This window comes from Asterias rubens, chromosome 18 (genome assembly GCF_902459465.1).
Source record: "Asterias rubens chromosome 18, eAstRub1.3, whole genome shotgun sequence".
NCBI classification, from domain to species: domain Eukaryota; kingdom Metazoa; phylum Echinodermata; class Asteroidea; order Forcipulatida; family Asteriidae; genus Asterias; species Asterias rubens.
In genome coordinates this window covers 10,253,073-10,266,011 of record NC_047079.1, presented here as the reverse complement: position 1 = coordinate 10,266,011, position 12,939 = coordinate 10,253,073, and the positions used below count along the sequence as shown (strand labels likewise).

General features: G+C 40.0%; 1 protein-coding gene across 4 annotated transcripts in view; it reads left to right on the top strand.

Moving 5' to 3' along the window:
• The window catches only part of LOC117302294 (basement membrane-specific heparan sulfate proteoglycan core protein-like), a 122,191-nt gene that overhangs the window by 19,228 nt on the left and 90,024 nt on the right, over positions 1-12,939 (top strand). For all 4 annotated transcript variants that reach the window (XM_033786173.1, XM_033786172.1, XM_033786171.1 and 1 more), the window contains exons 2-5: positions 9,591-9,861; positions 10,359-10,474; positions 11,106-11,164; positions 12,594-12,754. In XM_033786173.1, coding sequence (XP_033642064.1) covers positions 9,591-9,861; positions 10,359-10,474; positions 11,106-11,164; positions 12,594-12,754 — 607 coding nt within the window. The remainder of the gene's footprint in view (positions 1-9,590; positions 9,862-10,358; positions 10,475-11,105; positions 11,165-12,593; positions 12,755-12,939) is intronic.

Sequence of the window (12,939 nt, the reverse complement as noted above, 5' to 3'; positions counted from 1 at the left end):
CTGGTGCCATGTTAAGCTGAACCAATGTTGATCTAGTTAATGTAATGTTGTAGTACAGTATGTTTGTGTAGAGGTAGGATGTCAGACTAATGTAATGAAGACATTGGCTTGATGCCAATTAAACTAATTATTGGAAAAATTTAGGGGGGGGGTGTTAACATGTTTAGAGATTTTGTTGAACTCACAACTTGTACAAATAAAATCTATAAATATGAAGTAAGAAATTACAATTCCTTGTTTAAAGTACATGACCGTTACAAGTTGCTTGTAGCGAACTCAATATACTTATTGTTCCATACAAAAATTTGCGTCTGTTAAACTAACTTTGCGCAAACTGTGGCTCTGAAAACATCAGACAACACAAATGAGCACTTTGTTTCAATATAAAAGAAGTAATAATGTCATCAACTTAAATAGCACCAAAGTTTGCCTTCAAAGGCGCAAAACAATTTAATGAAAAGGAATAAAATAAAAGACAATTAAAAACATGAACTGAAAAAAGAGAAGGCGACCCACCTCTCTCTGCGAACAATAGACCTTATGCACATGACGTCATTTCAGTACGGCGCCCCCGCATTGAGGTCAAAAGGAGATTGTTCATTGGTCAATCTATGTGCGTTTTGATTGTTTCGTCACCGTTTGACCTCAAAGATGGCGGCTGGATGACGTCAATGCATAAGGTCTATAGAGGATTGATAAAGGCACTGGACACTATTGGTAATTGCTCAAAATAACTGTTTGCATTAAAACTTACTTGGTAACGGGCAATGAAAACACATTGTGAGAAATGGTTCCCTCTGAGGTACATGTAAGGTAGTTTTTTGAGAAAGAAGTAATTTCTCACTAAAATACTTGAATTGAATTCGAGACTTCAGCTGAGGTATCAAATTTAAGCATCTGAAAGCACACAACTTGTGCGACAAGGTCTTTTTTTTCTTCCTATTATTCTCTCCCAACTTAAAGGACCAATTGAGTTCAAATTTTCACAGGTTTGTTATCTAATGTATGTTAAGATGCACCAAGTGAGAAGACTTGTCTTTGACAATTACCAAAGGAGTGCAGTGCCTTTAAACCCCCAGTAGTAAACCATAAACCTTGTTTCTTGCTCAGCAAACTGAGGGATGATGATTGGACATTTGCACCTAGCAAGCCTCCACACTCTCCTTCGGAAATGTTTGACTTCAAAATGACCCTCCGCTCCACTCCTCAAATTCTCCCTTCAGGGGTGGTAGACCACAGTTCAGCCTCTGAAACATTAAATATGCAACGGCGATAACAAACTCATGGCATACAGGTCCTAGCTCTGATGTAAGTCACTTTCAACTTTCAACGCAGTATTGACATGGATGAAGTAAAGAAGTGTTAAAGTGAATCTTTCTTCGTCTTGAATACATCTCAAGGAATCTTGCTCTTGCTCCAGGGGGAATAAGAGCCGATCCTCCGCCGGGAATTATCAAATTTATTTATGATTTTGATAAACTGTCTCTTGTTATGGAGGATTTACAGTGTGTATAAATCAAGGGGAGTCGTGGAGTCTTGGCTGCTCCCAAGGTCAAAATAAATCTTCCAAGTTGGTGGTGGGGGGGGGGGGGGGGCTCATGTCTTTGAGGTACTTTGTAAGAGGTTGAATGAAACATTAATACAAATCTCAGAATCTTAAAGTAACATTTATTGATAGGGAGACCTCCAACTTAGAGCTCAGTTGGTTGAGCGCTGGCACATTAATTCGGAGGTAACAGGTTCAAATTCCGCCCTAGAAATTATTTTCTTTGTTAACCAAGAATTATTTAAAATAATGCAGCCAGTTTCTCTTATGGTTTATTATATTGCTTGATTACTTTTTGGGGTTTTATTTATTTGGTTTTAAAGGCAGTGGACACTATTGGTAATTACTCAAAATAATTATCATCATAAAACCTTTCTTGATTACGAGTAATGGGGAGAGGTTGATAGTATAATTACATTGTGAGAAACAGCTCCCTCTGAAGTGACGTAGTTTTTGAGAAAGAAGTAATTTTCCACGAATTTGATTTCGAGACCTCAAGTTTAGAATGTGATGTCTCAAAATCAAGCATCAGAAAGCATTTCATTATTATCTCGCAACTTCGACAAGATTGAGCTCAAATTTTCACAGGTTTGTTACGTGTATTTTATGCATTTGAGATACACCAACTGTGAAGACTAGTCTTTTACAATTACCAATAGTGTCCAGTGTCTTTAAAACAAAGATCTAAACTTTTCTATGAATTTGTTTACATTTCAGATCAATAATCTTAAACTGTAGACAGGCTAAATTTACATGCATGTATGTTGGGTTAGATAGTGCCTGACATACATGTAGTTGTCCTTGAAAGTTATGTCTAAAGGTTGGGGCTCGTTTTATTAAGAGGAATGTAGGTTTGTAAACAGTAGAAATTTTTGTTTGAATAAGTCTTTTCCATGTTTCAGTTATTCCTTCTCTCCCTCCACTAAAATGTTTAATCTTTAGATTGGTATTATAACAAACATAAACAAAATAAAACCATTTGATTGTATTTGAAGTATAGCCAAGCAAGATTTAATAATTAAATTTCTGAAAATCCATAAGTTTTAGGCTCTAAGGCAAACGTCAACTTAAAAGTTTTAGGTAAAAAACAACAATATTTGATAAAATATGCAGACGGCCAATAATATGGAGCTAGCTCAGTTAGTTGAGCGCATGCACAGACCGGAGGTTGTTGGTTCAATTCCCGCTTAAGTCAACTTTTCTTTTTCAAACCCAAATATATCAAAAATTTACCCTTTTAATTTAATATTTTAATATAATTTTGTAAGAACCAGTTTTGTTACAGGCGTTACTTTAATTTCATGGGAAAAATTACTCCCATTGCCAGATAAAACAAGAAATTGTGACTTTCATAAGGTTGAGTCACGGCTTGTATTTGTATTTGAGAACAGAGAGGTAATAAAATTATTTTGTTTCCCCCTGAATTTTTACAAGTAAAAGGGTCAATGATTCCAGTCGACTGGGCGCCTGTCTCTGTCCATAACAATATCCTCATCACGCCTTGCTGGTTTCAGCAAAGATTTTACTCAAAACGTGACAACTTGTCTTCACCAGTTTTTTTCTAGATCCCGGGTCGTCTGGTGTCATACTTTACTAAATCAACTCCCAAAACTCACTCCACTCTCTTTAGACTGAACAAAGTAAACGGCCTAGACCAGTCGGTAACAACTCCATGTTTACCCTTGAAAAAATAGTATGTGTAGAGTTGTCAAAACTGGGACTTCACTTGACAGTTATGCATCAACGGTCGATACTGTTGAAATTTCAATTTCACGGACATCAAGCGAAGTATAGAAAAACACATTGAGTGGGACACAAATAACCTTTGTAATGCGAAGGTTGCCATGAGTGCACTCTAATGCATCAGTGCAGAGAAACTTTGCTTCCTGAATATTGACAATGAGATAGCAGCGGACAACGAAGTAAAGAGAAATGGCAAAATAATCAGCTGTCGACATAAACAAATAAAAACATTAATGAAGTCAGTGTAGTAGCATAAGATATCAAAATAAGAGCAAATTACAACAATGCCCCTAAGCTTTGAATAAACCTGAGACTTATTTCAGTTTAATCACAAAAAGTAGCTAAGCACAACATACATGTAGTTATGCTTACCAGAACAGGGTTACCAGCCAAACTGTCCTATTGTACCACATGTACCGGTACAATTTGTGACTGGTATCCTGCTCATTTCTGCTAGGCATAAAATTGTTAAGCATTTTCTGCTTTAACGGTCTGGGTACTTTTTTGTAGGACACAAAACATAATATCCACAGATTTACATTAAACTCACACAGTTTGAAGATAATGATGGTCGAAAGCTTCCCTTAAAATATTACTTGCTGAGGTGCTGTAGTAAAACAAGTTAAAATTATTTTAGCCTGTAAAACTTATTTTCGTGACATTGTATTACTCATTTCTCAAAAACTACAGCACCTCAGCGAATAATGTTTTAAGGTGAGCTTTCTACTATCAAGAAATCTCCATCAAGAAATCTTTGATCAAGTTCCATGCTTCTTCTCATTGAACCCAAGTCTCGACACTCATGGGGAGACAGGTCCTTTTCTTCAGCCGCGCTACGCATCTTGAACTCTCTACCACTTGACCTTAGATCTTGTCTTTGTACCACAACATTCAAATCTCTTCTCAAAACTTATCTTATGTCACAGATTTTCAAGGACTAATTTTGTTGTGTCTGCTTTTCTTTGTTTTGTTTTGTTTTGTTTGTTGTTGGGATTTACTGCGCCTTGAACACCCAGCAGGGTGGATACGTGCGCATTACAAGTCTTATTATTTATTATTATTATCATTGTATACAAAAGTTTATTGTAAATCTGTGGACATTGTGTTTTGTGTTACAAAAAGTACCCAAATCCTTTAAAGACACTGGACACTATTGGCAACTGCAAAGACCAGTCTTTTCGAAAACTATGTCACTTCAGAGGGAGTCGTTTCTCACAATGTTTTATACTATCAACCTCTCCCCATTACTCGTTACCAAGTGAGGTTTTATCATAATAATTATTTTGAGTAATTACCAATAGTGTCCACTGCCTTTAAAGGCAGTGGACACTATTGGTAATTGCGCACAATAATTATTGGCATAAAACCTTTCTTGGCGACGAGTAATAGGGAGAGGTTGATGGTATACAACATTGTGAGAAACGGCTCCCTCTGAAGTGCCATAGTTTTTGAGAAAGAAGTAATTTTCCACGAGTTTGATTTCGAGACCTCAAGTTCAGAACTTGAGGTCTCGAAATCAACCATCTAAATGCACACAACTTCGTGTGACAAGGGTATTTTCTTTTTTCATTATTATCTCGCAACTTTGATGACCGATTGAGCTCAAATATTCACAGGTTTGTTATTCTATGCATATGTTGAGATACACCAACTGTGAAGGCCAGTCTTGGACAATTACCAAGAGTGTCCACTGCCTTTAAGCAGCTCTATAAAATAGGGCCCCGGGGAGAACCCCGATCTGAACTGTTCCGATGACGATTGCGTTTTGTCTATTGTTATTTACATATGTACTTAATTGGGAGTTTAACTAAGGCTGGGTTAATCTGCTGGAAATCCTGTGGTTGTTTCTAACCGGCATTAACTTCCTGAATGCTATTTACTTAGAAGGGGTGAAAAGTTTCCCAGACGAGTCCGAAAACATAACCCAGTGTCTTTTCCATGGCGACCGTAGTGTTTCTTCTTATGAAAATAGTTGGGTAAGTGCAAGCAATCCAGGTTGGGTTACTGTGTCGGGCGGAGAGTGTCAACTCAAGTTCGTCTTACGAATCTAGACTGAAAGGGCAAACACATGGGCATTCCGTTTCAAATTCTGGCAATCACTATTAAGAAGTGAGCTCTCAGTTGTTTTTTTAACCCATCCTGCGAATGCTGGGCTTGGTAACGTGATTTGAGACTCTATCTCAAATAAAGGACCTGGGGTAGTTCGGCCTTGGTCTCCCCTTGGTCTACAGGATGAAGCTCCCTGAACCCCATTGGTTCTACAATTCAGCGGATTTACAGACTCTCTACATCACCCCTTGGTCTAGAGGATGAAGCCCCCTGAATTATCCTGGGTGTTCGATCTTAGAGGATTACAGACTCTCTACATCATTAATGACTGGGGTAGCGGTCCTGGGTCCACCCTTGGTCTAGAGGATGCAGACCCCTCAACCTCCTGGGTGTTACATTTCAGAGGATTTACAGACTCTACGTCACCATAAATACAGGACTAGGGACATGGGCACGGGTATCCCCTTGGTCTGGAGGATGAAGCCCCTTGTACATCACCATAAATACAGGACTAGGGACATGGGCCCGGGTATCCCCTTGGTCTGGAGGATGAAGTTCTTGAACCTCCTGGGTGTTTCATTTCAGAGGATTTACAGACTCTGTACATCACCATGAATAAAGGACTAGGGTAGTGGGCCTGGGTATCCCCTTGGTCCAGAGGATGAAGCCCCCTGAACCTCCTGGGTGTTTTAATTCAGAGGATTTTACAGAATCTCATCACCACAGAAAGAGAGAACCGGGTAGTGGGCCTGGGTATCCCCTTGGTCTAGAGGATGAAGCCCCCTGAACCTCCTGGGTGTTTTAATTCAGAGGATTTTACAGAATCTCATCACCACAGAAAGAGAATCGTGTAGCGGTCCTGGGTATCCCCTTGGTCCAGAGGATGAAGCCCCCTGAACCTCCTGGGTGTTTTAATTCAGAGGATTTTACAGAATCTCATCACCACAAAAAGAGAGAACCGGGTAGTGGGCCTGGGTATCCCCTTGGTCTAGAGGATGAAGCCCCCTGAACCTCCTGGGTGTTTTAATTCAGAGGATTTTACAGAATCTCATCACCACAAAAAGAGAGAACCGGGTAGTGGGCCTGGGTATCCCCTTGGTCTAGAGGATGAAGCCCCCTGAACCTCCTGGGTGTTTTAATTCAGAGGATTTTACAGAATCTCATCACAACAAAAAGAGAGAACCGGGTAGTGGGCCTGGGTCTCCCCTTGGTCTAGAGGATGAAGCCCCCTGAACCTCCTGGGTGTTTTAATTCAGAGGATTTTACAGAATCTCATCACCACAGAAAGAGAATCGTGTAGCGGTCCTGGGTCTTCCCTTGGTCTGGAGGATGACGCCCCTTGAACATCCAGGGTAGTTCATCTTAAAGGACTATGGCTGGATATACATACCTCACTATATCATTGGTTTAAAGAGCAGTCTGATTACAAAATTAATGTTCATGTATCAGTACTTCCGCTTTGAGACTTAATGCATATACCGGTAGTCCCTAGATAATACATGTAAGTCATCACATTTTCAAGGTGTAATCTAGCCACTGAAGTCATCAAAACATCTTCTGCTTTAACGAGTCAGAGACAAATCTTGGCCAGGGGAATGAAATTATTTTGATGACCATCTCAGACCCTTCAAACTTAACTGTAGCTGAAATAAAAATATATATGTAATAAAAAACATGTGTAAATGTCCTTGAGAAACTGGTTTTCAATTCCTAAAATTGCTTCTGCGGAATCGCTTTCATTTCGACAAAATGTACAAATGGAAAAGAAACCTGTTTCTATCGAGGCTTAATGGTTATAACATATTATGCGGACAGTCATGTCTATTTGGAAACCTTGTTTACTCCCCCGGGGATTGAATTTCAAGAAAGTTTCCATTTAGACAACATGTCTTGTAGTAAAAAATGTTGCCGCTCAGATCTTTTCCCACACCAGAAATATTTGTCTTTACTATTAATGGTGAACTGTTGAGGTCCGTAAATCTTGACAAGTAATATTATCTAAAAGTACGCGCTAATTCTCCAATCAGATTCGCAGAATGAGTGGTGGTAATAACCTTTATTGCACGGCTAATATCACTACCTGCGTCTTGTGTGTTCTATGTCACGCGCCAAGTTTGCTTGAAGATAAATACGTTATCACACGCGCGCTCGTGGAAATACGGAAAATATAGATAGTGTCCACTGTCTTTAACACTGGTCTACTATGCAAGTTAAAACACTCTGGGACCAGTCAAATTTCTGTCTAGCTATGTGGTCCTGCTGGTTACTTTTGTTTATTGCTGAAATTACATTCCTACATGTAAACTGCTTCATATTACTTCAAATTATAAGTCCCTGCTAAATGAAATAAATGAAACAATGTCATAAGAAAACATGGACCAGTGAAAGCTGGCGGACTAGTGGAATAACCAGCTAACAGGACCTTTTGGCCAGTCACTGAAAAAGTGAAGGCCACATCCTGGAAACCCTCCTCAATTTTGTGACAAGCCGAACAATTCCCCAAAGAGCTGTTGCCTCCGAGAAGTTTTCACTGTCTTTCAGAAGCTACTTGGTCTTGTACAATCTTATGGTAGGGTGTCTCATCTGCACACATGCCATGCCTCAACTAGTTTAACCTGACGCCATAGAACATGTGGAAGAGCACAGTGGGCGTCTTCATTTGATCTGATTCGCGTGGCATGGGACCGGGGCGTGTGTCTAGTGTGTGTGTCCGTGCAGTTGGGGTTAAACTCACATGACCTCTGAAAGATCTGTACTGATTTTATAATTAGGATGAGATGCATGGATGGCACACCTTGAGATGGGAAATGTTGGGGGGGGGGAGATAGGGGTGATTTCATCTTCACATATGCCTAGTTGTCTTGGGGACTGTTTGATACTCTCACTGTGTCAGTGAAATGTCTGTGGCTGCCGAAGTGCTCCTTCTGCATACAGTGCAGTTAGTTGCCTTAAAGTTGCCTGTAAAACTTTCCCTGCGTGACAAGGCCTTACAAAATTTGACAAGCATAATGTTCACGTTGTTTTTGCCTTGAAAAAAAAAATACCTGAGATAATAGTATAAAAATGTTCAACAGCTTTTTGTCAAACCCTCCCCACACATGTCATGGGCAAAATAAGACTACAGCTGATTAAACCTGGCTTAAAGTTCTCCGACACTAAATTCAACCTCTCACAATTGTATGAAAATTCCATCTGCGTACCATATGTGCCCCCTCAAAACGTTTCCACAAGAAAAGATTATTTTCCTAGCAGGAATAATTGGCCTTTTTTATTTGACTCTTTTGGTTGTGGTGATAAATAACTTTTTAATTGGCTTTTTGAGGTTCTCGGAGCAATTTGCAACTACCCAAAATATTTTGTGATGAACTATCGACTTGCGTTTTACTTGAAGGGAAGGGGGGGGGTAGTGGTTATGGTGTATGAGTATTTCATGGTGCCAAGATGTCAGATTATAGTTTTATGTTTTTAATATGATTATGATATAATATTTTTTATTATTTTTTAAACCAAACACCGCTGGGTTGTTTGCACTGTATCAGGTCTTGAACTTCACTCTTCAAGGGGCACAGCAATGGGAGACTTTCTGGGACGATAGAGGGCAGCAGACTTACCGGGTAAATCCATTGTTCTCAGAATTATGGGCATGTTCAGAACTACGTAAACAATGGAAATTTACCCGGTATGTCTGCTGCCGCCTAGCATTAGAAAGTCTCCTATTTGCCTCTGGTATAGACGATGTGACCTCTGACGTCACTCGAAAACCATAACATGATGCGCGCGCATACCGCCGGGCAAAACCTTTGTGTTTTGGCTGCCAGCTAGAAAGTGTACGCAATCTTACCATGACTATATGTAAGTGTCTTTTTTGCCCAGCGAAACATGACGTATACAGTGTTTTGTCAACAGAGGGCGGTTTGAATGTAAACATAGGTCACATCGTCTGAAGGGGTACTCTACATGTATGTGGAAAATGTAAAATTTGTTTCGGAACTTTGCCACTGGCACCACTACACAACAAAAGCACAGGGCACCACGGCAGTTGCTGTGGGTGACTTGGGTTATTTTGAGGCCTGCTGTACATTAAGTGCTTTCCAAAGTCAAGCAGGATAAAGAAATTCACTGTGGCTGGTGTATTTTGAACAATAGAGGGCAGTATTCTATCTGAGAAGTGCCCAGACAACTGCTTTCCAATTGCTTTTAAAACTTCAACTAAACTATTGCTTTCTTCTTTTCCTTTTTTTTCCCAACTCAGGATGAGGGATATTTACCATTTACAAAAAACAATGGACGCCAAAATCGGAAGGCAAAGCCGTCGAAACGTCATGTAGGAAAATTGTTTGAAACAGAAGAAATGGAAAGTTTACCAAAATTAGCCCTTGTGGAAGATCCGCACATTAGAGAAAGGAGACAAACGATAAACAGAGTTGGGTCGTCGACGCCACCCGGTATCTTCAACACTGGAGAAGATGAGGAAGGGTCAGGGTCAGATCAACCAGAGGGAAGTGGAACAGAACCTCCAACAGGTATGTTTAAGGTCAAATGTCAAAGGTCAAGCTTGCACCTACATTGTAGGTTAAGAGAAGCTATTATGGTGCCCTGCCTAGGGACAATGACCGGGATTCAAACCCACACTTTGACGATTCAGTCGTCAGGACCCAATTTTACAGAGCTGCTTGTTTAGGACAAAACATAGCTAAAGCACAGTAAAGTTTTTCTCACCGGACTAAGGTTACCAACCAAAATACCATTTTATGTCATGTACCATCTATGACTGAATATCCTGCTAGTTTTCCCATAGCAGAAACATTTTAAGCGATTTTGTTTTCTTTTTGAAAAGCAGCTCTGTGAAATCGGGCTGAGAACTCTAGCCAATACACTAAACTGCTCCCCCACAACATGGCAAGAGGATTTTAACAAGTTTGACTTTTTGAAGATTTGATTGGTCAACGCCATTGGGATTTCACTCTTTTGATTGGATAAGTGAACCACAAAATAATTTTGTTTTGTTTGTTATTTTCAGCTGCTGTTGCATATTATCGCATCGGTTTGGTCATAACCAATGTAAGATACACCTTGGATCATGGCAACAGAATGTCAAGTGCCTTCAGAACACTTTCTGAAAGTCTTACTACGAAGGTATGTATGGTCTATCAAAATCCACTTTGACATAAAGGCACTAGACACTATTGGTAATTACTCAAAATAATTGTTAGCATAAAAACTTACTTGGTAACAGGCAATGGAGAGCTCTGTTGTTAATATTATAAGTTATCACACAAGCGCGAGTGGAATACGGAAAAATATAGCGCTTCTGCGTCCCATATCCAACGAGGCCGAAGATATGGGACGCAGACGGGCTATATTTTCCGTATTTCCATGAGCGCGCGTGTGATAACATTATCTTCAAGCAAACTTGCCGTGTGACATAGAACACACAAGACGCAGGTAGTGATATTAGCCGTGCAATATAGGTTTTTATCACCACTCAATTCTGCGAATCTGATTGGAGGATGAGCGCTTACTTGAAGATAAAAAACATTGTGAGAAACGGCTCCCTCTGAAGTAACATAGCTTTTGAGAAAGAAGTAATTTATCACTAAATTATTGGAGTTTAATTCGAAACCTTGGCTGAGTTTTAATTTCCCTAGTGTGGGATATTACTTAAGTTCTTATCTTATCTTATCTTACTTATCACCATGCAAAGTTTCAAATCCTACATTAATTTCATAATACATGTATTCATAGTATTTGTTAATGTATATTTCAGGTCGAGGAAATTTATAGAGAAATCCCAGGAACACAGTTCGCAACTATACTTCAGTTTGTGTAAGTATCAACTGGTAATTGTTTCATGCTGTGTGGTAATAAAGAGTGCGGAAATAGTGGCACGTGTGTGAAGCGCTCGCCTCTCACCAAGGTGACCCCGGTTCGATTCCCGGTCGGGGCCATATGTGAGTTGAGTTGTGCGTTGGTTCTCTGCTGTGCCGCGAGGGTTTTCCAGACTATCCGGTTTTCCTCCCTCAGGAAAAAATCAAACACTTTCGATCTTGGCTGTGCTCCGTGGTCATAATGGGTTGATGAGGCTGGCAGCCAAAGGCGCCCTTGCATGCCTGCTTCACGAACATGTTGTAGCCGCGTCCTTCGCAATTCAGCTCTAGCTGCGAGTAAGGACGATTAGCCCCCCAAATTATTAAATAGTACTCAGCACTAACGACGTCACTTTTGCTCAAAATACCCTGCTGTCAGACTATTGTTCCACCACTCACACTATCCCGGCATCATTGATGAGGCAGTAAGAGTAGGCGTCAGTCGGTCGGCGAGTTAAAGCCATTGGACACTTTCGGTAAACAGTATTGTCCAAGTCCCACACTTCGTGTATCACAACTTCTATATAAAATAACAAACCTGTGAAAATGTAGGCTCAATCGGTCATCTGAGTCAGGAGAAAATAACGGGAAAGCCCACTCTTGTTTCAGCACGTTTCGCCGTGTCATCACATGTACAATAAATCCGTAATTCTTGCTATCGAGAATTGATATTGTTTCAATGTTTTCTCAAAAAGTAAGTTATTTCATGGGAAATATTTCAAGAGAAGTCTTTCGCCATTACCTTCTGTAAACCCTGTAAATTATTTGTAAATCTGTGAACTTTTTTTGTTTTCCGTACCGAAAGTGTCCAATGGCTTTAACATAGGGTATGGATATGATTTTTGTTTTGTGCACTGGAGATGGCAAATGGCAAATAAGGCATCATGGCAAAGCCTCTTGTCAAAGGGTTCACCTAGGTCACCGTAGTCCAGTGGCTAGACAGCAATCAAAAGGTTGTGGGCTCGAATCCTACCAAACTAACCACTGATTTCACAATGACCAGACTAAGTATTGTCGTCTAGTTACTGAATCACAATTTTTGAAGTGTGCAATTCATAATCTTAGATGTAAAACCCATGTTTGTATGAGAGAGATTGGCTGGTGCCAGCTCGGGTGTTTATATTCCCTTAGTGGGAGTTTGCTGAGTTGCCTTGGCAAGAAGATCATCTAAACCAAAGTTTGTTTGAGAGAGATTGGCAGGTTGCCAGCTTGGTGTTTATGGCCACTTGGTGGGAGTTTGCTGAGTTCCAGGAAGATCATTTAGACAATCTCTCTTTTACATTTTCTTGTTTTAAAGATTAAAGATATGTTTTCAATTCTGTCAAGCCTTGATGGAGTACAGTGGTTTCCTCATTTAAATAACGATAATAACCACTTTTATCCAACAGTCCCCGTGATAACGGATATATTGAAGCTCAGTTTGACCTTGGGTCAGAGGTCGTTTACAGTGAGTTTACGCTACGAAGAGCTCTGGAAAACAAGATTCAGCGAGGGATGCTTGGTAACTTCCAGGTGTCACCAGACCTTGTAGAATTCACGCCAATAAATGGTAAGACAATTATTTTTTTTTTCTCTCTTAAGATATTGTTGATTTTATTTATATGGTTTTGGTTTTGAAACAACAGAGGGAGCCCTTTAACCACACTTGTTATGTTTGTCTATGAAGGTTTCCACTTGGCCCTGCGGTCTCTGTCAAGACCCTGGGATGAGCTGATGACCCTAATAGTTCATGTG